Below are 23,666 nucleotides of genomic sequence, written 5' to 3' on the forward strand. Positions count from 1 at the left end.
CACAAGAGACTGATAAGTTCATGTGGGTAGGGTTGCCACCCGTCCCTTAAAATACAGAACACTTATAAGTTACACATGCTGCAGGGTGTGCAGGGAGGAATATAAATAGTGCTGTCCAGAAACACAATACATGTTCCTCCCTGCACACCCTGCAGCGTGTGTAACTCATAAGTGTCCAAGAAAACATGGCTGAGGTGGCAACCCTACATGTGGGTCATATAGATAACACTGTGTTAATGCACAGGGAGTTATTTAAGATTTAGCACAAAACAATGCTAACTGCAAGACAATAGATAATAAACAGTCACAGTCATGTGATCAGGGGGCTGGAAGAAGGTTCTTAAATACAAGGTAATCACAGAGGTAAAAAGTATATTAATATAACTGTGTTGGTTATGCAAAACTGGGGAATGGGTAATAAAGGGATTATCAATCTTTTAAAACAAAAATTCTATTGTACACTGTCCCTTTAAATTATCGGCATCCTGATTTCCTAATAAAAAATAGAATGTGATTAACGACAAACAAAATAGCAATTTTGTGAGGTTTAGCACAGGGCCTGTGTCTTATCCCTTTAAATAACATGTAGTGATGCTAATAGGTGCCATATATGATGTAGTGAAGCTGCTGTGTGAGAGAGATCACATGATGCGGTCTGTGTGGGAGCCACGCCCTCTGTATGTGTGTGAGAGAGATCACATAATGCTGTTGGTGTGGGAGCCACTCCCCCTATATGTATATGAAAGGGATCACATGATGCGGACTCTGTGGAAGCCCTGCCCCCTCTATGTGTGACAGAGATCACATGATGCGGTCTGTGTGGGAGCCACGCCCTCTGTATGTGTGTGAGAGAGATCACATAATGCTGTTGGTGTGGGAGCCACTCCCCCTATATGTATATGAAAGGGATCACATGATGCGGACTCTGTGGAAGCCCTGCCCCCTCTATGTGTGACAGAGATCACATGATGTTGTCTCTGTGGAAGTCCTACCCCCTGTATGTGAGAGATCACATGATGCTGTCTCTGTGGAAGCCCTGCCCCATGTATGTGTGAAAGATCACATGATGTGCTCTGTGTGGAAGCCCTGCCCCCTGTATGTATGAGAGGGATCACATGATGAGCTCTGTGTGGAAGCCCTGCCCCCTGTATGTGTGAGAGAGATCACATGATGAGCTCTGTGTGGAAGCCCTGCCCCCTGTATGTGTGAGATAGATCACATGATGTTGTCTATGTGGGAACCCTGCCTACCCTGTGTGTGTGAGGGAGACAGAACCTAAGGTAACAAAAGCAGCCATGAAGCTGTCCTGTCATAAACAGACTGTAAAGTGACAATGCCTCTTTCCAGCCAAATGAAAGACAATATATTTGTGTAACAGTGTCTCCCAGTTTTGGAAAAAAACACAATTCATTGTTATCCTTTTAAAGCCGTTATGCCGTTCCATTCCGTCATAATTAGACTGGGCTTTAAAGCCGTTATGACGGAATGGAACGTCATAACTAACGGCTGTCCTGAAGCCTTCTGTGCTTCAGGGATTTAATCGCGGTCTGGAGGGCGTTCCTAGGATTGTAGGGACGCCCCCCAGATGCGATCCAATAATTGAAATCTCGCGATCGTATGCACGATCGCGTAGTTTCAATTTGTCTACATCGGAACAGTTGTTCCGATGTAGGCACTTTAACCCTGTCACGAAAGGGTTAAATGAACATTTTCCTGTCATAATAGATAATATTCTCCTGCAGCAGCTGCTCTATATGTAGTGAGGATTTGCTAACAAACAATCCTTTCAGGAAGCTTAATGTTTGTTTAAAGGGACATAATACTCATATGCTAAATCACTTGAAACTGATGCAGTATAACTGTAAAAAGCTGACATCTCTGTGTAAAAAAGGAAGATATTTTACCTCACAATTTCCTCAGCTCAGCAGAGTAAGTTCTGTTTAAAAAAGTTATACTCAGCTGCAGGTAAAAAAAAAAAAAATACATGAAGAAATGAACAGCAGCCAATCAGCATCAGCAGTGCTGAGGTCATGAACTCTTTTACTGTGATCTCATGAGATTTCACTTAACTCTCATGAGATTTAATTGTAAACTTCCTTACACTGAATAGGGAAATAACATGAGAGTGCACGAGGCTCAATCCTTCGGCTGTCCCAGGACAGACATACTGATTTGTTGCTTAGAAGTCCTTTACAATGGGATGTGGCTACTGAGAAACTTTTGAGGTAAAATATCTTTCTTTTTTACATAGAGATGTTCAGGTGATATTTTCTAGTCAGCTTTTTACAGCTATGCTGCATCACTTTTAAGTGTTTAAACATTTGGGTATTATGGCCCTTTAATAAAAAGAAAAACACAAACCTTTTTAATACATAACATGTACAATTAACCTGTTGTGATCCAAAACCATAAATGCAAGTCTGTATGTCTCTCTAAAGGATCTAAACTGGCTCATTATTAGTATTGTTAGGGTTACTACTCACTACCAGGATGGCCAGTATTTTTTAGACTCAGGTCAAAGTTGAAAATTAAGTATAGAAATTAGGTGATATCATGGAGAAACTACTTCTAAGCATGTTAGAATCTAATCGTAAAACAATTATTATTTAATATCAGTCCTAGCAGCCTTAGTTCCTAAATTATGCTTTATAATTATTTATGCACATTTATGCAAATGAGCAGGGCCAGTATTTTTTTCTCAGAAAAGGTGGCCACCCTTAGTTCAATCGCCATGCAGTCAAATTGAGAGATTTGTGAACTTGATGGAAGAAGGGACCTTGAGAGAGAAGGTCCTTCCTGAGAGAAAGACACTAATGCTAGCTTCAGGACAATTGTAACAGCTTTACATAACAAGCCCTGCAAGAGGAATTAGAATCACGGAGGCCCTTTCCTGTTTTACCCTGGCTATTATCCTGGATAGTAAAAGCAAAAGGAGGAAAGAAGTAAATTAGATTAAATGACCAGGAATTTACTAGTGCATCTAATTGAGTCGCATGTGGATGTCAAGATCTCCCACAACACTGGGGTAGCTTCTAAGTCAAGCAAGAAGCCATGAGGTCTATATCTGGCCTTCCCCAATGATTCACAATCTGGTCAAATACCTCCTGATTAAAAAAATATTCCCTGGGGTGAAGGTACTGATGATTGAGGAAGTCCACTTCCTAATTATCCTTGATCAAAATGTTAAATAGTTGAAATCATGTAATTCTGGTGTTCTGCCCAATTCAAAATGCAAGCTACCTCTTTTATTGCTAAGGTACTTTGAGTATTACCTTGGTGATTGATGTAAGCCACTACTGTGACATAGTCTAACTTAAAAACTCAGAAAAGACTCCTGTATTAACAGGGGACAACTCTGGAGAGCCCTGCAGATTGCACAGAGCTCTGAGATGTTGATAAGTAACCTTGCCTCCACAGACTGCAACCAAACCCAGCAAGTTGGCGTCTGCTGTAATTACTACCCCATTCAGAGAAATGAGGCTCCCTAAATAAATGACTGGTGAGTCTGCCAACAAGTTAGTGAATGTCTTGTCTTGAAGTCTAAAGAGACCTTCTGAGACAGACTGTTGTAATCTATATTCCACTGTTGCAACATTTAAAGCTGCAAAGAACGTAAATGGAATCTGGCAAAAAGGAATGGCATCTGAAGCCGCTACCATGAGACCTACTACTTCCATGCATTGAAGCAGTGGAGGAAGAAGAGTTTAAAGGAGAGAAAAGGGCTTCCGCTTTTTTTTTTTGGTTTGTTTGGACTTAAACCAAGAGGAACCAGGCTTCCAAGTGGACTTGGAGGTATCTGACTTCTGAGACACTGAAGAGGAGGATCTTTGCATCTTGAAATGACAAAAGGAGTAAAGTCGTCTAGCGGACTTAACCCTGCCCTTAGCCTTTTTTGTCTTGCAGCAGGAAGCCTCCTTTAACTCTAGTGACTGTAGCAATGATATCAGTCCAGCCCAGGTCCAAACAAGATATTTTCTTGAAATAGGAGGGAAAGTAATCTGCTTTACATACTATATCAGCAGACCATGAGACTCTTCTAGCCACAACAGTCATAGCAATACCTTTTACATGAATGCAAATTATTTCAACAGCTGCATCTCAAATCAAATGTTTTACAGTCTTGACCAACCTCAAGCTATCCTGAATTTCATCAAGGGAAGCTTCTAGGCAAATAAGGTCAGAAATGTTGTCACACTATACTGCAGTAGCTGCAGATATGCAGACTACACTAACAGCTGGACAAAACATATAGCCTGCCAGCTGAAAGGATCTCCTGAGGAAACCTTAAAGTTTTCTGTCCATCTGATCCTTAAGAGGTACTGCCCTCTAAAGGAATAGTAGTCTGCCTAGCCAAAGTGGAAATAGTACCATCTATCTTTGGAATAGTATCCAATGCCACCAATTTTTCAGAGGATAAAGGAAACATCTTTTTTAATTTGACAAAGGGAAGAAAGGGAATATCTGGTTTGTTCCATTTCTTGCTATTTAGCTCAGACACTGTAAAAACTTCCTGCAATAGAGCATGTATGTGCTCCAATTTGAGAATAAAGGACACATCTTCTGCTATTTTGCCAGAAGGGGGTCCTGTGTTTATGAATAATTTCCCTTAGCTGAGGAGGATGATTTTAATTATAACTGTTCTTGCATTCTCTATCTGAATTATTAAATAAAAAATTGGGGTTTCATGTCCCTTTAAGTTATAATGTGTTGTTCAGTATGGAGAATTAGTACACCATTGAAATATACTGCAAAACGTATAAGCTATTTGTGACGGACTCTGGATACCTCGACTATGTATCTCCGTCAAAGGATCCTTCCTGCACCTGGAACCTATAGCTGTAGAGCGGGAAAAGTGATTTTAGCAAGAGCCCACCCTAATAACCAGACAAGACCAGTATTAAGGTGAAACACGAACAGACTTTATTGGGGCAAACGCACAGCTTATATACACACTTGCCATCTTGATAAGAGCCTTAACTGATCCAGAGATTCTTGCCCCTCCAGACAGGCTGGCGCCTCCATAGGAACAATAGTCACATAGGGATCCCACAATAGCTAGGTTACGGTTTCGGGGGGGGGGGGATCCCAAGGGAGTGGCGGCTATTCCCGGGTACCACTGGAAAGCTCCGGGCCCCCGAGATGTCCCAGTCCAAAAAGCAACATGATCAATCGCTGGGAGCTGGAGCAGCAGTTAGTCAAAGGGTACGCAGTGTCATCCAGAGGTGGAGAGGGGTCTGAAACCCCGGGTTCCGGAGTGAGCTCCACCTGGCACAAGCACCCCAACTCTTGCTCCTCAAAGGTTGTACAAATCCCCAAAAGAGCGGAGCTCTGGGACAAAGGGCCTCCGGAGCGACCTAGGTCAAAGTTCAGCGGGGATCCCTAGTGAGCACAAACAGCAAGTAGTTGCATAAGATCCCGACTGGGTCAGGAAAGGGCCAGTGGGCAGCGATCAGATCTTTCTGGGCGATGTGTAATCCTAGTAACAATGAAAAGGGGAGCTGGGGGAAACACAACAATCCACAGTATGGGAGGAGGTTGTCATGAATTGGATCCGCTCATTGCCGTGTCGCCGCGGCTCACAGATCCCCTCTGTATCACGTCACGTTGCCTAGCAACGTGACGCGGTATCTGACTCTCCTCCTGACGTCAGAGTCTCCCTGCCTTCAAATCTCGGCGGGAGATCTGAATTGGCGCCCGTTTGTCTTATCTCCTACCTACCTTCCGGACCGGACCTGAGTGAGTAAATTCGTTTATGCCAGAATCACCTTGCCTGAATATTCTTTCTGTTTGCTAACCTGCTTTTGGGGATATTTGCTATAACAAATCTGCTAAAAGGAATATCTGTTTGTCTGCTAACCTGCATATAAGGACTTTTGCTTTATTTAATCCTGCTAAAAGGAATACCTGTTTGTTTGCTAACCTGCATATAAGGACAATTGCTTTATTTAATCCTACTATAAGGAATACCTGTTTGTTTGCTACCTGCATATAAGGACAATTGCTTTATTTAAACCTGCTAAAAGGAATATCTGTTTGTTTGCTAATCTGCATAAAGGGACATTTGCTTTATTCAAATCTAATAAGAGGAAGACCTTTCTGTTTGCTCATTAACCTGCTTAAAGGGACATTTGCTTTATCCAAACCTGCAAAAGGAATCTCTGCTTGTTTTCTAACCTGCTTAAAGGGACATTTGCTTTATCCAAACCTGCAAAAGGAATCTCTGTTTGTTTTCTAACCTGCTTAAAGGGACATTTGCTTTTTCCAAACCTGCTAAAAGGAATCTCTGTTTAACCTGCTTGAAGGGTCATTTGTTTTATCCAGATCTACAAGAGGGAATCACTGTTTATTTGCTAACCTGCTTAAAGGGACATTTGCTTTATCCAAACCTGCTAAAGGAATCTCTGTTTAACCTGCTTAAAGGGTCATTTGTTTTATCCAGATCTACAAGATGGAATCCCTGTTTATTTGCTAACCTGCTTAAAGGGACATTTGTTTTCTTCAATCCTGTGTGGGTCACGTCCTGGATATTTCTCAGTGTGCTAGCATGTGTTTTTTACTTTTCACGCTAGCAGTTGGGTTGAATCCTGGGCTGGTCCTTTACGGCTGACAGAGGTAGCCTTGGCAGCCTGGTATCCGTGACACTATTGATATGGGATTGATCTCTGGTATAGCTCAGTGTGTTACCAGCAAGCTTATAAATCATGGATAGTGTGATGGATATGGTTTTAAAAAGAAGTAAATATAGGGTTAAATTACATCATTGTTAAATGCCTATTTAAAGTAAGTGATGTAATGTATCAACATGCTATGATTAAGTGCCAATTGAAGTGTGAAACACGTAAGGTCTATTGCTAGGTCTTTTTCCAAGTCTTTTTTTTTATTAATTACTTGACAAAAGTTTATTTTTTTTTATATTAATTGCCACACATCTGTGCATCGTTTTTCTGAAACAGGATTCTGTCACTAAAGGGAAACGCCACACTCTGAGTAGACTGAAGGGCACGTATGTTTATTAAGCCCTTTTAATAATAGTGTGTAGTGATGCTAATAAGTACTAACATGTGCAAAGTTAACCTGTTGTGTGCCAAAACAAGATATAAATGTGTTTCTCTCTAAATGTTTGGAACAAGGGAAATTATGATGTATTATGTATTATGGGAAAGGTTGATGTATGGGTGTTTACAATTTTTTTTAAAAAAATCTGAGGAATTTAATAAGGATTTTGATCTGTAAAACAAGTCTGGCATATGTAAATATGGAACCATTTTTCACTGAACTGATAATGTAAAACAGTGCCAAAATAAACAAGGAAAATGGCTGACTGTGATCTTAATTACATGGAATTGGGCTCATCTATAGTCGTTAACATGCAGATAAATGATCAATTGTGATCAATCTGATAGTTACGAAAGAGCAGTAATTTAAAGGAACAGTCAACACCAGAATATTTGTTGTTTATAAAGATAGATAATCCCTTTATTACCCATTCCTCAGTTTTGCATAACCAACACTGTTATAATAATACACGGTTTACCTCTGTAATTACCTTGTATCTAAGCCTCTGCAAACTGACCCTTATTTCAGTTCTTTTGACAGACTTGCATTTTAGCCAATCAGTGCTCACTCCTAGGTAACTTCACGTGCATGAGCTCAATGTTATCTATATGAAACACATGAACTAATGCCCTCTAGTGGTGAAAAACTGTCAAAATGCATTCAGATTAGAGACGGCCTTTAAGGTCTAAGAAATTAGCATATGAACCTCCTAGGTTTAGCTTTCAACTAAGAATACCAAGACAACAAAGCAAATTGGTGATAAAAGTAAATTGGAAAGTTGGTTAAAATGACATGCCCTATTTGAATCATGAAAGTTTATTTTGGACTTGACTTTGATAATAAAATTCTCTAGTGAATTAGCACTATTTTATTAACATGTCCTTTAAACATTAAAATTACCAATAGTATACTGATCATGCAATTATAAAATTGAAAATTAAATTGTGGCATTAAGTTTTCTTCCTAACTCGTTTGTAAATTATGACTATTATCAAATAAAACTGAATTGACTAAGACATTATGTTGTAATGTGAATGTCATTGTCTTCCATTGCTGTACATAAAAAAGCAATCACACAATATCCTTACAAATATAAAGAAAAAAAAAACCTACCTCTAATGTGTTACCAGTCAGATCAAACTCTGGCGGTACAAACGCACCTTCAGGATCATCTAAAAGAAAAGTGTCAGCACACAGCAGTAATTGACTCAATGAATTCTTTGTAGTACAGTACATGTGTTACATTTTAGAAATAGTTCAGAATTAAGAAATGACATTTCAGTGCACAAAAAGAAAAAAGTGTTTTATCTTTCTATCTTTATATAGCTAGCTATCTAATCAGCCTAAATATATTTATACCTATTTACATATTTTTATAACGATATGTATCACATGTATGATAAACAAATATATAACAACTAGTCCTACAGCCCGTGTACATTGGCCAAAATCCCCATCCACTTGGATCCCCTCTCCCTCCCTGCCGCTCTCAACATTTTTTTTTTCTGCAGTGCAGCGCCCCCCCCCCCCCCGCCAGCTCCCGCAACACGCCCCCCTTTCCCGGCTCCAGCCCCGAGCCAATGGTTGTGTGGAATTTAGGCACCAATCAGCAAGTGCTACCCAGGTGCTGAACCAACAATGGGCCGGCTCCTAAGTTTAAATTCTTGCTTTTTCAAATAAAGATACCACGAGAATGAAGAAAAATTGATAATAGGAATTGATAATAGTATTTTAGAAAGTTGCATGCTCTATCTGAATAGACTAGACTATCCCTTTAACTATGTTTTTACTGTAAATATTTCACATTCCAATGTTCTTTACATAGGGGAATATGTTCTAAGTATTATATATATATATATATATATACACATATTAGTCCTAAAGCCTGTGTACATGGGCCATTTTCTGCAGTGTAGCGACCCCAACCGCCTGGCCACGCCCCTGTCATGTCCTCTCTCGCCCGACCACACCCCCACTACACACACGCTCCGCCCGGCCACGCCACTCTCGTTCAACCACGCTCCCACCCACCCTCTCTGCTGTCTGATCCTCACACTACCTTACGGCCAGGTCAGGTATGTTTGTCTCTTGCTGCAGTCTCTACTGCAATGACAGCTTCGGACAAACACAGACCCAAATCGTTAATCCGCCCTCCTGTTGTCAACTACCTGGAAGTTCAGCTCGTAATTTACATCAAAATGAAACAGCAACATACCAGGATTTTCATCAAACAGTAGTCAAATTTATTGATAATAAATTTGACTACTGTTTGATAAAAATCCTGGTATGTTGCTGTTTCATTTGGATATATATATATATATATATATATATATATATATATATATATATATATAATATATATATATATACACTAGTGACGTGCAGTGACATCAGAGGCTGGTGAGGCAGTGGCTAGGATACGCCTTCATTCTTTAGATATCCTTTGTTGAAGAAATAGCAATGCACATGGGTGAGCCAATCACATGAGGTATCTAATTATATACATACACACAGTATCCCACAAAAGTGAGTACACCCCTCACATTTTTGTAAATATTTTATTATATCTTTTCATGTGACAACACTGAATAAATGACACTTTGCTACAATGCAAAGTAGTGAGTGTACAGCCTGTATAACAGTGTAAATTTGCTGTCCCCTCAAAATAACTCAACACACAGCCATTAATGTCTAAACCGTTGGCAACAAAAGTGAGAACACCTCTAAGTGGAAATGTTCAAATTGGGCCCAATAAGACATTTTCCCTCCCTGGTGTCAAGACCATATAGCGGTTTAACAGGACAGGTTCCACTCAGAACAGGCCTCACCATGGTCGACCAAAGAAGTTGAGTGCACGTGCTCAGGGTCATATACAGAGGTTGTCTTTGGGAAATAGACGTATGAGTGCTGCCAGCATTGCTGCAGAGGTTGAAGCGGTGGGGGGTCAGCCTGTCAGTGCTCAGACCATACGCTGCACACTGCATCAAATTGTTCTGCATTGCTGTCGTCCCAGAAGGAAGCCTCTTCTACAGATGATCCACAAGAAAGCCCGCAGTTTACTGAAGACAAGCAGCCTAAGGACATGGATTACTGGAACCATGTCTTGTGGTCTGATGAGACCAAGATAAACTCTGCGCATACTTCTTATATTAAATATATAAACTTATTTGGTTCAGATGGTGTCAAGCGTGTGTGTCGGCAACCATGTGAGGAGTACAAAGACAAGTGTGTCTTGCCTACAGTGAAGCATGGTGGTGGGAGTGTCATGGTCTGGGCTTGCATGAGTGCTGCCGGCACTGGGGAGCTACAGTTCATTGAGGGAACCATGAATGCCAACATGTACTGTTACATACTGAAGCAGAGCATGATCCCCTCACTTCGGAGACTGGGCCGCAGGGCAGTATTCCAACATGATAACGACCCCAAACACACCTCCAAGATGACCACTGCCTTGCTAAAGAAGCTGAGGGTAAAGGTGATGGACTGGCCAAGCATGTCTCCAGACCTAAACCCTATTGAGCATCTGTAGGACATCCTCAAAGGAAAGGTGGGGGAGCGCAAGGTCTCTAACATCCACCAGCTCCGTGATTTCATCATGGAGGAGTGGAAGAGGACTCCAGTGGCAACTTGTGAAGCGCTGGTGAACTCCATGCCCAAGGGGGTTAAGGCAGTGCTGAAAAATAATGATGGCCACACAAAATATTGACACTTTGGGCCGAATTTGGACATTTCCACTTAGGGGTGTACTCACTTTTGTTGCCAACGGTTTAGACATTATTGGCTGTGTGTTGAGTTATTTTGAGGGGACAGCAAATTTACACTGTTATACAGGCTGTACACTCACTACTTTACATTGTAGCAAAGTGTCATTTCTTCAGTGTTGTCACATGAAAAGATATAATAAAATATTTACAAAAATATGAGGGGTGTGTACTCACTTTTGTGGGATACTATATACTATATATATATATATATATATATATATATATATATATATATATATATATATATATATATAGTGTGTGTGTGTATAGATTTTATATATATATATATATATATATATATATATATATACCCAAAAAAACATAAGATATATATTTTTTATTTATGAATATATAGAACATATTCTTCTATGTGAAGAACATTGGAATAAGAAATATTCAGATTTCATGTTGGGTTAGCGCACTTGGTTAAACGCGATCAGATATGCATTCGAGTAGCAGTTTAGTTTTTTCCTACTTTTCGCGCCCCATTGAAATCTATGAAGATTATGTTAACACAGTCACAATATTTGAAGTTTGGCTTTTTGTGTGCGTTGGGTTAGCGCTCATGCGAAAACTTTTTACTTTCAACTTGTAATATGCCCGTAACCCGAGGTGCACAAAATACCTCTCCACTCATAATCTAGCCCTAAGTATGCTCATCAACAAAAGATACCAAAAGAACAAAGCAAATTAAATAATAGAAGTAGATTGGAAAGTTGTTTAAAATTGCATGTTCTATCTGAATCATAAAAGTTTAATTTTAACTTTACTGTCTCTATTTCACTCATTAATATTTCTGATATGACCTCAGACTGCTATATCATTGGCCCTAATGTTGTCCCAACATATCTTTTTTAATCATAATACATTATTGACACAAGACACTATTTATTTTTATTTTTTTGGGCCACCAAAATATGAATGGATCTATCAAGACTATTCTTTTTACATATGTACGCAAACAATTTGGTTGGCGGAGGAGGTGAGGAGGGAAAAAGAAGAGAAGGAGAAAGAAATTAAAAAAACAAAACGTGTGCAATCAAGAAATACTTGAAGACAATATCTTATTAGGTGAGGAAATAAATAAAAACATGCAGTCAAAGTATAAAAAAAATACTCAGAGACAGTATCTTATTGTCCATAGGCGAGGGGAAAAAAAACCATGAAGTCAAGAAATACTCAGGGACAATATCTTATTGTTCATAAGTGATTTAGAGGGGGGAAATAAATTTAAAAAAAAATTGTGCAGTTAAAAAATATTCAAGGACTAAGGGGCATATTTATCAAGCTCCGTATGAAGCTTGATGCTCCGTGTTTCCGGCGAGCCTTCAGTCTCACCGGAAACAGAAGTTATGAAGCAGCGGTCTAAAGACCGCTGCTCCATAACCTGTCCGCCTGCTCTGATGCGGCGAACAGAAATCGACTGAAATCAACCTGATCGAATACGATTGGGTTGATTTACACCCCCTGCTAGCAGCCAAGGCAAATCTGCAGGGGGCGATATTGCACCAGCAGTTCACAAGAACTGCTGGTGCAATGATAAATGCCGAGAGCGTATGCTGTCAGCATTTATCGATGTGCAGCGGACATGATCCGCAATATCGGATCATGTCAGCTCGCACCATCATAAATAGGCCCCAATATCTTATCCATAGGAGAGAGGAGAAAAAAAAATTCCTTCCTCACTCTCACTTTCTCCTCCCCACCACTACCCCAGTCATTTTCTTCTTATAAGCCAATCATATAAATAACCATTCACCCTTATTTCTTATATTTAAAATATGAGATGCATTCTTAAATTGATTAACAATACATTTTTGCATGTTTAAATCTAAAGTTTTAATATAAGTACCCCAACATATCATAAATCTCTTTATCCTATTATCCGGATCTTCCTTAACATCACACATTTCTTTTATAAGCTGAACCCATATCTCATTTTTATGTTGTTTTATTGTTTGGCATTTTATTTAAATCCACCTTTCAAATATGCATTTCCTTATTAATAACAAAATCATCATGATCAGGGCTTTATTTCCCTGTTCACTAATAATCTTGTTAAAAAAATATTATACTTTCCCCGGTAACATTGATCTTACATTTTAATATTTTATTCAATAAATAGTTACCCAAATCCTTTTTATTTTTGGACAACACCAAATATAATGGATAAAATATGCTTGGAAAAGCAATATTTTAAACAATGATTTGCTATATTACCGTTACACTTGCTAAGGAGTTAAATCATCTTTATAAATTACCCGAATCTCCTGAAGTAAGTGTGACATATATCCTATTTATTGGAGAGTCTTCCCAAATATTAGGATTGTTCCTAATAACTTCCTCAATGTAGTATTTAATCTGAAAGTAGGTTCATTTATCTTTTTCCATAATATTATATTGATATCGAATTTGATCAAAAGAGATTATTTTTCTTTCAACTTTATTAACAAAATTCCCAATATTTCTAAGGCACATCTATTTCCCATCTATTAAATACTTCATAAATGTTTCCTGCTGCAAAATCTAAATTTCCTTTTAAAGGGACAGTCAACATCAGAATTTTTAAAAAGAAAGATAATCCCTTTATTATCAATTCCCCAGTTTTGCATAACCAACACAGTTATACTAATACACTTTTCACCTCTGTGATTACCTTGTATTTAAGACTCTGCAAACTGCCCCCTTATTTCAGTTCTTTTGACAGACTTGCTTTTTAGCCAATCAGTGCTCACTCCAGGGTAACTTCACGTGCATAAGCTCAATGTTATCTATATGAAACACATGAACTAATGCCCTTTAGTGGTCAAAATGCATTCCGATTAGAGTCAGTCTTTAAGGTCTAATAAATTAGCATATGAACCTCCTAGAATTATCTTTCAACTAAGAATACCAAAAGAACAAAGTAAAATTGGTGATAAAAGTAAATTGGAAAGTTGTTTAAAATTACATTACCTATTTAAATCATGAAAGTTTTTTTTTGGACTTGACTGTCCCTTTAGGGATAGGCAAAATGTATGGTTATGTGAAAATTTTAAACACCTTTTACAGGTGGCCCTCAGTTTATGCCGGTTCAATTTGCGCCATTTCAGAATAACAACCTTTTTTTTCAGTCATGTGACTGCTATTGAAAAGCTTTGGAAAGCAAAGTGCACTAATTAAAATAGCCAGTAGGTGGAGCTGTCCGCTTGTTTTGCAGCAAAGATATGCAACGAAACAGCCTGAAATTGATCTGTGTACACAGAGCAGACATTAGCTATCCAGCAACAAGTTTTAGCAGCCACTTCCCTATTATCTTCCTGTCCAGCTGCTTGAGGTGAGGGTGCCTAACTGCTTAATCACTGCAGATTGAAATGCATAGAATAGGTGCAGACCCAATATTATCTAATATGCTAACAATGCAGAGAACTGATTGCAGAAAAATGCAAGTAAAAAAACGTTTTTGTTTATTAAACTTAGTTTGATGATTATGCAGTCTGTTGTGTGATTATTTAATTAGGTGCCGTTAGCAAATGTTTTTGTTCATTAAACTTAGTTTGATGATGATACAATCTATATTATTAGGTTTATAATGCTGTTTAGCATTTAAAGTCTTCATTTCAAAGCTTTAAAAAAATAATGTATTAGGTGGTACTTATGACAATTTTGAGAGGGGCCTGGAACTTAACCCCCTCACTTCCCATTGACTTACATTATAAACTGGGTTTCAATTTACAACTGTTTCCATTTACAACCATTCCTCCTGGAACCTAACCCCGGCGTAAACTGAGGGCTACCTGTATATCGTTTTCCAGAAAGATATAATGTCTTTATACAAAAACTTTAATATCCTTAAACAGTTTTTGTGCTAATGTATGTAATAAATAAGTCAGACTATATGGAAATACTTCTGCTTTTTCCAATTCTATACCTAATCCTTTTTCATTCCCTATTAGCCATTCAAAAATTATTTTAATTAAACAGGCCCAATTATAATATTTCATGTTTGTTAGACCCAATCCTCTAAGATATGGTAAATACAATTTGTTAAGACTTATACGTGGTTTATTACTCTTCCATAAAAATTCCCTAAAACTATACTTATTTTCTTAAGTTCTTTTTTAACCAATAAAAAGGAAGCATTTGCATCAAATATAATAGTTTTGATAAGACATTCATTTTAATTAAATGTATTCATTTCTCCCGTTTAATGAAATAGGTAAATTCTTAAAATGTTCTAGGTCTCTCTCTATTTGATCTAGACTGTCCCTTTAAAGGGACATTAAACACTTTGAGATGGTAATATAAAATTATAAATTGTATATATAAAAAAAACTCAGCAATATACTTTCATTATTTATTTTGTCCCCTTTTCCTGTAATTCCATTCTGAAATTGTGAGCTTTTCAGTTCCTGATAAAAATGAAAGCGCAGAACACTTATATTCCACACAGCCAATGGCTGCACACTCTAGTGACCTATTTATAACTGTCCCTAATTGGCCACAGCAGAGACGGTAACCTAAGTTACAACATGGCAGCTCCATTGTTTAAAGGGACATAATACTCATATGCTAAATAACTTGAAACTGATGCAGTATAACTATAAAAAGCTGACAGGAAAATATCACCTGAGCATCTCTATGTAAAAAAGGAAGATATTTTACCTCACAATTTCCTCAGCTCAGCAGAGTAAGTTCTGTGTAAAAAGTTATACTTCACCTGCTCCCAGCTGCAGGTAAAAAATAAAAAAATGAAGAAATGAACAGCAGCCAATCAGCATCATCAGTGCTGAGGTCATGAACTCTTACTGTGATCTCATGAGATTTGACTTAACTCTCATGAGATTTCATAGTAAGCTTCCTTTACCTGATTGGTGAAACAATATGAGAGTTCACGGGGCTCATCCTTTCAGCTGTCCCAGGACATACACACTAAAATGCTGCTTAGAAATCCTTTACAATGGGAGGTGGCTACTGAGGAACTTTTGAGGTAAAATATCTTTCTTTTTTACATAGAGATGTTCAGGTGATATTTTCTAGTCAGCTTTTTACAGCTATGCTGCAGCACTTTAAAGTGTTTAAACATTTGGGTATTATGGCCCTTTAATAGACACTAAAACGTTACACTTATTGTGTCAATATTTAAACAGCTAATGAAACTTTAAAAAATACATCTACATGTTATTCTCAGACTTATCTTTTCTTTGAAAACATCATTCTATCTAGCATTTATTTAGTGTTTAATGTCCCTTTAAACTAAAATAAGCTAATATTTTTTTTTAAATGTTTGCTACACAAAGTATCATTAAAGGGACAGTAAACACTTTGAGATTTGCATATCAAATGTTTATTTTTGCATCTGTAGAAGATGACGGAAAACAAAAGCGCCACATGGCCTAGTATTGCATGTACTTTTGTAATAAAGTGTGAAGAAATATAGGAAAATCACTCACATTTGAAAAAACACCTCTCTTGGTGCAAATATAGCAGGCTGGAATCTCGTAGTCATCCAGCAGACTGACCTCTCGCAATTCAACAGAAGCTTATTATGCCTGATGAAACAGCTCTGTTTTATCTGAGAAACGCGTTGCTGATTTTATATGTTTTATTAAAGTAAGTTTTGATCTTACTACTTGCTGCCAACTATTCGTTGCTGACCTTCCATTATCCTGAATGGAAAAGCAGACGTTTGGGATACGTTTGTAAGTATCCACTCCACTGCTGCTGTTGAATTGCGAGAGGTCAGTCTGCTGGATGACTGCGAGATTCCAGCCTGCTATATTTACACCAAGAGGGGTGCTTTCTCAAATGTGAGTGATTTTCCTATATTTCTTCACACTTTATTACAAAAGTGCATGCAATACTAGGCCATGTGGCGCTTCTGTTTTTCTTCATCTTCTACAGATTACTGATTTTGGGATTCGGACCATCGATCCCCCCACAGAGAGCAGCCTGGGTATGGACAGTTTCAATTGAAATTCCATTTTTGGACTCCATATTTCACCTATAGAGATATATGGGACTTTATAATACTGTATTGTTTGTATTATCATTATTATTACTATTCTGGTATTATATTTTTTTATTTTAAATTTGCCCAGTTACACACCATCGTGTTCAAAATTCTAGTAACTGGGTTACATCTTTTCATCACATTTGAGCTAGGGCGCCCAATATCTTTCTTTTTTGTTTATTTTTGCACAATGAAACTACTTTGCAATATATTTTTTTTAAGATTTATTTTGCCACCTTTTCATGTAATTTAGCTTTGAAAAGTAAGCAATTTCTAATACTTGGAACTTAAAATGCACTTTGCTGAGTTCTCAAGGATAACCCTGCTAGATATCTATCCCTCATTGGCTTTAACTGATAACAACTGCAACTCACTATATTTTATACTAACTGTATGACAGTGGCTAGTCTGGTAATCTGTTGAATAAAACCCGATTGGCTCCTCCAAATATGGTAAATGGTGAGTGGCATTTGGCTACTGAAGAATAATTGCAGAAAAACACAATTTATGCTTACCTGATAAATTTATTTCTCTTGTGGTGTATCCAGTCCACGGATCATCCATTACTTGTGGGATATTCTCATTCCCAACAGGAAGTTGCAAGAGGACACCCACAGCAGAGCTGTAATATAGCTCCTCCCCTAACTGTCATAGCCAGTCATTCGACCGAAAACAAGCCGAGAAAGGAGGAACCATAGGGTGCAGTGGTTACTGTAGTTTAAATTTAACAATTACCTGCCTTAAAATGACAGGGCGGGCCATGGACTGGATACACCACAAGAGAAATAAATTTATCAGGTAAGCATAAATTGTGTTTTCTCTTGTAAGGTGTATCCAGTCCACAGATCATCCATTACTTGTGGGATACCAATACCAAAGCTAAAGTACACGGATGAAGGGAGGGACAAGGCAGGAACCACTGCCTGTAAAACCTTTCTCCCAAATATAGCCTCCGAAGAAGCAAAAGTATCAAATTTGTAAAATTTTGAAAAAGTATGAAGCGACGACCAAGTCGCCGCCTTGCAAATCTGTTCAACAGAAGCCTCATTTTTAAAGGCCCAAGTGGAAGCCACAGCTCTAGTGGAATGAGCTGTAATCCTTTCAGGAGGCTGCTGTCCAGCAGTCTCATAGGCTAAGCGGATTATGCTTCTTAGCCAAAAAGAAAGAGAGGTTGCCGAAGCCTTTTGACCTCTCCTCTGTCCAGAGTAGACAACAAACAAAGCAGATGTTTGACGAAAATCTTTAGTAGCTTGTAAGTAAAACTTTAAAGCACGGACCACGTCCAGATTGTGTAATAGACGTTCCTTCTTCGAAGAAGGATTAGGACACAAGGATGGAACAACAATCTCTTGATTGATATTCTTGTTAGATACCACCTTAGGTAAGAACCCAGGTTTGGTACGCAGGACTACCTTATCCGTATGAAAAATCAGATAAGGAGAATCACATTATAAGGCAGATAGCTCAGAAACTCTACGAGCCGAGGAAATAGCTACCAAAAAAAGAACTTTCCAAGATAAAAGTTTGATATCTATGGAATGAAGAGGTTCAAACGGAACTCCTTGAAGAATCTTAAGAACCAAATTTAAGCTCCATGGTGGAGCAACAGGTTTAAACACAGGCTTGATTCTAACTAAAGCCTGACAAAATGCCTGAACGTCTGGAACATCTGCCAGACGCTTGTGCAAAAGAATAGACAGAGCAGAAATCTGTCCCTTTAAGGAACTAGCTGACAATCCTTTTTCCAAACCTTCTTGGAGAAAAGATAATATCCTGGGAATCCTGACCTTACTCCATGAGTAACCCTTGGATTCACACCAATAAAGATATTTACGCCATATCTTATGTTAAATTTTCCTGGTGACAGGCTTTCGTGCCTGTATTAAGGTATCAATAACTGACTCGGAGAAGCCACGCTTTGATAAAATCAAGCGTTCAATCTCCAGGCAGTCAGCCTCAGAGAAATTAAATTTGGATGGTTGAAAGGACCCTGAAGTAGAAGGTCCTGTCTCAGAGGCAGAGACCATGGTGGAAAGGATGACATGTCCACTAGATCTGCATACCAGGTCCTGCGTGGCCATGCAGGTGCTATCAGAATCACCGATGCTCTCTCCTGCTTGATCTTGGCAATCAGTCGAGGGAGCAGAGGAAACGGTGGAAACACATAAGCCAGGTTGAAAGACCAGGGCGCTGCTAGAGCATCTATCAGTTTCGCCTTGGGATCCCTGGACCTGGATCGGCAACACGGAATCTTGGCGTTCTTGCGAGACGCCATGAGATCCAGTTCTGGTTTGCCCCAACGATGAATCAGTTGTGCAAAAACCTCCGGATGGAGTTCCCACTCTCCCGGATGAAAAGTCTGACGACTTAGAAAATCCGCCTCCCAGTTCTCTACACCTGGGATATGGATAGCTGATAGCGAATTATTTTTGAAACTTCTAACATCGCTAGGGAACTTCTTGTTCCCCCTTGATGGTTGATGTAAGCTACAGTCGTGATGTTGTCCGACTGAAATCTGATGTACCTCAGAATTGCTAACTGAGGCCAAGCCTGAAGAGCATTGAATATCGCTCTTAGTTCCAGACTATTTATTGGAAGGAGAGACTCCTCCTGAGTCCACGATCCCTGAGCCTTCAGGGAATTCCAGACTGCACCCCAACCTAGAAGGCTGGCATCTGTTGTTACAATTGTCCAATCTGGCCTGCGAAAGGTCATACCTTTGGACAGATGGACCCGAGATAGCCACCAGAGAAGAGAATCCCTGGTCTCTTGGTCCAGATTCAGTTGAGGGGACAAATCTGTGTAATCCCCGTTCCACTGACTGAGCATGCATAGTTGCAGCGGTCTGAGATGTAAGCGTGCAAACGGCACTATGTCCATTGCCGCTACCATTAAGCCGATTACTTCCATACACTGAGACACTGAAGGGAGCGGAATGGAATGAAGAACCCGGCAGGAATTTAGAAGCTTTTATAACCTGGACTCCGTCAGGTAAATTTTCATTTCTACAGAATCTATCAGAGTCCCTAGAAAGGAAACTCTTGTGAGTGGGGATAGAGAACTCTTTTCCTCGTTCACTTTCCACCCATGCGACCTCAGAAATGCCAGTACTACGTCCGTATGAGACTTGGCAATTTGGAAGTTTGACGCCTGTATCAGGATGTCGTCTAAATAAGGGGCTACTGCTATGCCCCGCGGCCTTAGGACCGCCAGAAGCGACCCTAGAACCTTTGTAAAGATTCTTGGGGCTGTAGCTAATCCAAAGGGAAGAGCTACAAACTGGTAATGCCTGTCTAGAAAGGCAAACCTGAGAAACCGATGATGATCTTTGTGTATCGGAATGTGAAGATAAGCATCCTTTAGATCCACTGTAGTCATATATTGACCCTCCTGGATCATTGGTAGGATGGTACGAATAGTTTCCATCTTGAATGATGGAACTCTGAGGAATTTGTTTAAGATCTTTAGATCCAAAATTGGTCTGAAGGTTCCCTCTTTTTTTGGAACCACAAACAGATTTGAGTAAAAACCCTGTCCCTGTTCCTCCTTTGGAACTGGATGGATCACTCCCATAACTAGGAGGTCTCGTACACAGTGTAAGAATGCCTCTCTCTTTATCTGGTTTGCAGATAATTGTGAAAGGTGAAATCTCCCTTTTGGGGGGGGAAGCTTTGAAGTCCAGGAGATATCCCTGGGATATAATTTCCAACGCCCAGGGATCCTGAACATCTCTTGCCCACGCCTGGGCGAAGAGTGAAAGTCTGCCCCCTACTAGATCCGTTACCGGATAGGGGGCCGTTCCTTCATGCTGTCTTAGAGGCAGCAGCAGGCTTTTTGGCCTGCTTACCCCTTTTTCCAGGTCTGGATTGGTCTCCAGACCGTCTTGGATTGAGCAAAAGTTCCCTCTTGTTTAGCATTAGAGGAAGTTGATGCCGCACCTGCCTTGAAGTTTCGAAAGGCACGGAAATTAGACTGTTTGGCCCTAGATTTGGACCTGTCCTGAGGAAGGGCATGACCTTTTCCTCCAGTGATATCAGCAATAATCTCCTTCAAACCAGGCCCGAATAGGGTCTGCCCCTTGAAGGGAATGTTAAGTAGCTTAGATTTTGAAGTCACGTCAGCTGACCATGATCTAAGCCATAGCGCTCTGCGCGCCTGTATAGCAAAACCAGAATTCTTAGCCGTTAGTTTAGTCAAATGAACAATGGCATCAGAATAAAAGAATTGGCTAGCTTAAGTGCTCTAAGTTTGCCAAGTATGTCATCCAATGGAGTCGCTACCTGTAAAGCCTCTTCCAGAGACTCAAACCAGTATGCCGCAGCAGCAGTGACAGGGGCAATGCATGCAAGGGGCTGTAGGATAAAACCTTGTTGAATAAATATTTTCTTAAGGTAACCTCTAATTTTTTATCCATTGGATCTAAAAAAAAGCACAACTGTCCTTGACAGGGATAGTAGTACGCTTTACTAGAGTAGAAACTGCTCCCTCCACCTTAGGGACTGTCTGCCATAAGTCCCGTGTGGTGGCGTCTATTGGAAACATTTTTCTAAAAATAGGAGGGGAAGAGAACGGCACACCTGGTCTATCCCATTCCTTATTAATCATTTCTGTAAACCTTTTAGGTATTTGGAAAAACATCAGTACACACCGGCACTGCAAAGTATTTATCCAGTCTACACAATTTCTCTGGCACTGCAATGGTATCACAGTCATTCAGAGCAGCTAAAACCTCCCTAAGCAACACGCGGAGGTGTTCAAGCTTAAATTTAAATGTAGAAATATTAGAATCAGGTATCTTTCCTGAGTCATTAACATCACCCACTGACTGAAGCTCTCTTTCCTCAGCTTCTGCATATTGTGAGGCAGTATCAGACATGGTTCTTAAAGCGTCAGTATGCTCTGCATTTTGTCTCACCCCAGAGCTATCTCGCTTACCTCTAAGTTCAGGTAGTCTGGCTAATACCGCTGACAGTGTATTATCCATGACTGCCGCCATGTCTTGTAAAGTAAACGCTATGGGCGCCCTAGATGTACTTGGCGCCATTTGAGCGTGAGTCCCTTAAGCGGGAGTCAAAGGGTCTGACACGTGGGGAAAGTTAGTCGGCATAACTTCCCCCTCGTCAGATTCCTCTGGTGATAAATTTTTTTAAAGACAGAAAATGATCTTTATTGCATAAAATGAAATCAGTACATTTGGTACACATTCTAAGAGGGGGTTCCACCATGGCTTTTAAACATAATAAACAAGGAGTTTCTTCTATGTCAGACATGTTTATACAGACTAGCAATGAGACTAGCAAGCTTGGAAAACACTTTAAATCAAGTTAACAAGCAAATATAAAAAACGGTACTGTGCCTTTAAGAGAAACAAATTTTGTCAGAATTTGAAAAACAGTGAAAAAATGCAGTAAATCAAACGAAATTTTTACAGTGTGTATAATAGGCTAACAGAGCATTGCACCCACTTGCAAATGGATGATTAACCCCTTAGTTCAAAAAACGGATCAAAAAAACGAAATAGACGTTTTTTAACAGTCACAACCAACTGCCACAGCAAGTTGTGGCCCTACCTTCCCCAATAAACGACTTTGGAAAGCCTTTGGGCCCTTTAGAGATGTCCTATAGCATTCAGAGCGCCTTTGAGGGAAGCTGGATGTCACAGTTTGTAATTTTAACTGCACCAACTGTAACTTTTATACTACAACAGTGGAAAGCCTCAGGAAACTGTTTCTAGTCAAAATTTAAGCCAGCCATGTGGAAAAAACTAGGCCCCAATAAAGTTTTATCACCAAAGCATATATAAAAACGATTAAACATGCCAGCAAATGTTTTATATTGCAATATCATAAGGGTATTACCCCTGGGAGTAAGCATGATACCAGGCGTTATTAAATCACTGTATTCAGGCTTAACTTACATTAATCCGGTATCAGCAGCATTTTCTAGTGTTTTCCATCTCTAGAAAAAATTATAACTGCACATACCTGATAGCAGAATAAACTGCACGCCATTCTCTCGCTGAAGTTACCTCATCTGTGTAATCCCCTCAGACATATGTGAGAACAGCAATGGATCTTAGTTACAACCTGCTAAGATCATAGAAACCTCAGGCAGATTCTTCTTCTATTTACTGCCTGAGATAAAATAGCACAACTCCGGTACTATTTAAAAATAACAAACTTTTGATTGAAGAAAATAAACTAGCTATATTTAACCACTCTCTCCTACAACGTCCTTGCTTGTTGAGAGTTGCAAGAGAATGACTGGCTATGACAGTTAGGGGAGGAGCTATATTACAGCTCTGCTGTGGGTGTCCTCTTGCAACTTCCTTTTGGGAATGAGAATATCCCACAAGTAATGGATGATCCGTGGACTGGATACACCTTACAAGAGAAAAAGGATTTTTATTTTTAAAAAAACAAAACATGTTAAGACCTGGCTATGTTATTCTATAGGAACACAACAGAAATGTATTGTAATTACAAGGTGCATACTGTCCCTTTAAATAAATGTATCTTAATCTGTGCTTTGAATAGCTTAAAGGGACATGAAACACAAAACTTTTCTTTCATGATTCAGATGGAGCATTCAATTTTAAACAACTTACATCTATTATTAAATTTGTCTCAATTAGCTTTGAAAGTGCCACTCCCATATGATTACACATGGTCCTCATCTGCAGTTAAAACATTGTGTGGATGATTACCATGTGTTGTCACCCACACTTAAGGGGTTAAAATCTATTGGGGCGAGTTGTAAGCCTTCTGGTTCGCTGAACTTCCCGACCTTATTATAATAAATATAAAAAAAGCTGCAGCAAGAGGGGTAGAAGGAGGGGCCAGTGACGTCACACA

At 39.3% G+C, this 23,666-nt stretch overlaps 1 protein-coding gene across 1 annotated transcript in view; it reads right to left on the bottom strand.

The window, feature by feature from the left end:
• The window catches only part of KNDC1 (kinase non-catalytic C-lobe domain containing 1), a 266,031-nt gene that overhangs the window by 230,642 nt on the left and 11,723 nt on the right, over positions 1-23,666 (bottom strand). Inside the window, exon 3 of the mRNA XM_053692913.1 lies at positions 8,170-8,228. Coding sequence (XP_053548888.1) covers positions 8,170-8,228 — 59 coding nt within the window. The remainder of the gene's footprint in view (positions 1-8,169; positions 8,229-23,666) is intronic.

Source organism: Bombina bombina, chromosome 9 (genome assembly GCF_027579735.1).
Source record: "Bombina bombina isolate aBomBom1 chromosome 9, aBomBom1.pri, whole genome shotgun sequence".
Classification (NCBI taxonomy): Eukaryota; Metazoa; Chordata; class Amphibia; order Anura; family Bombinatoridae; genus Bombina; species Bombina bombina.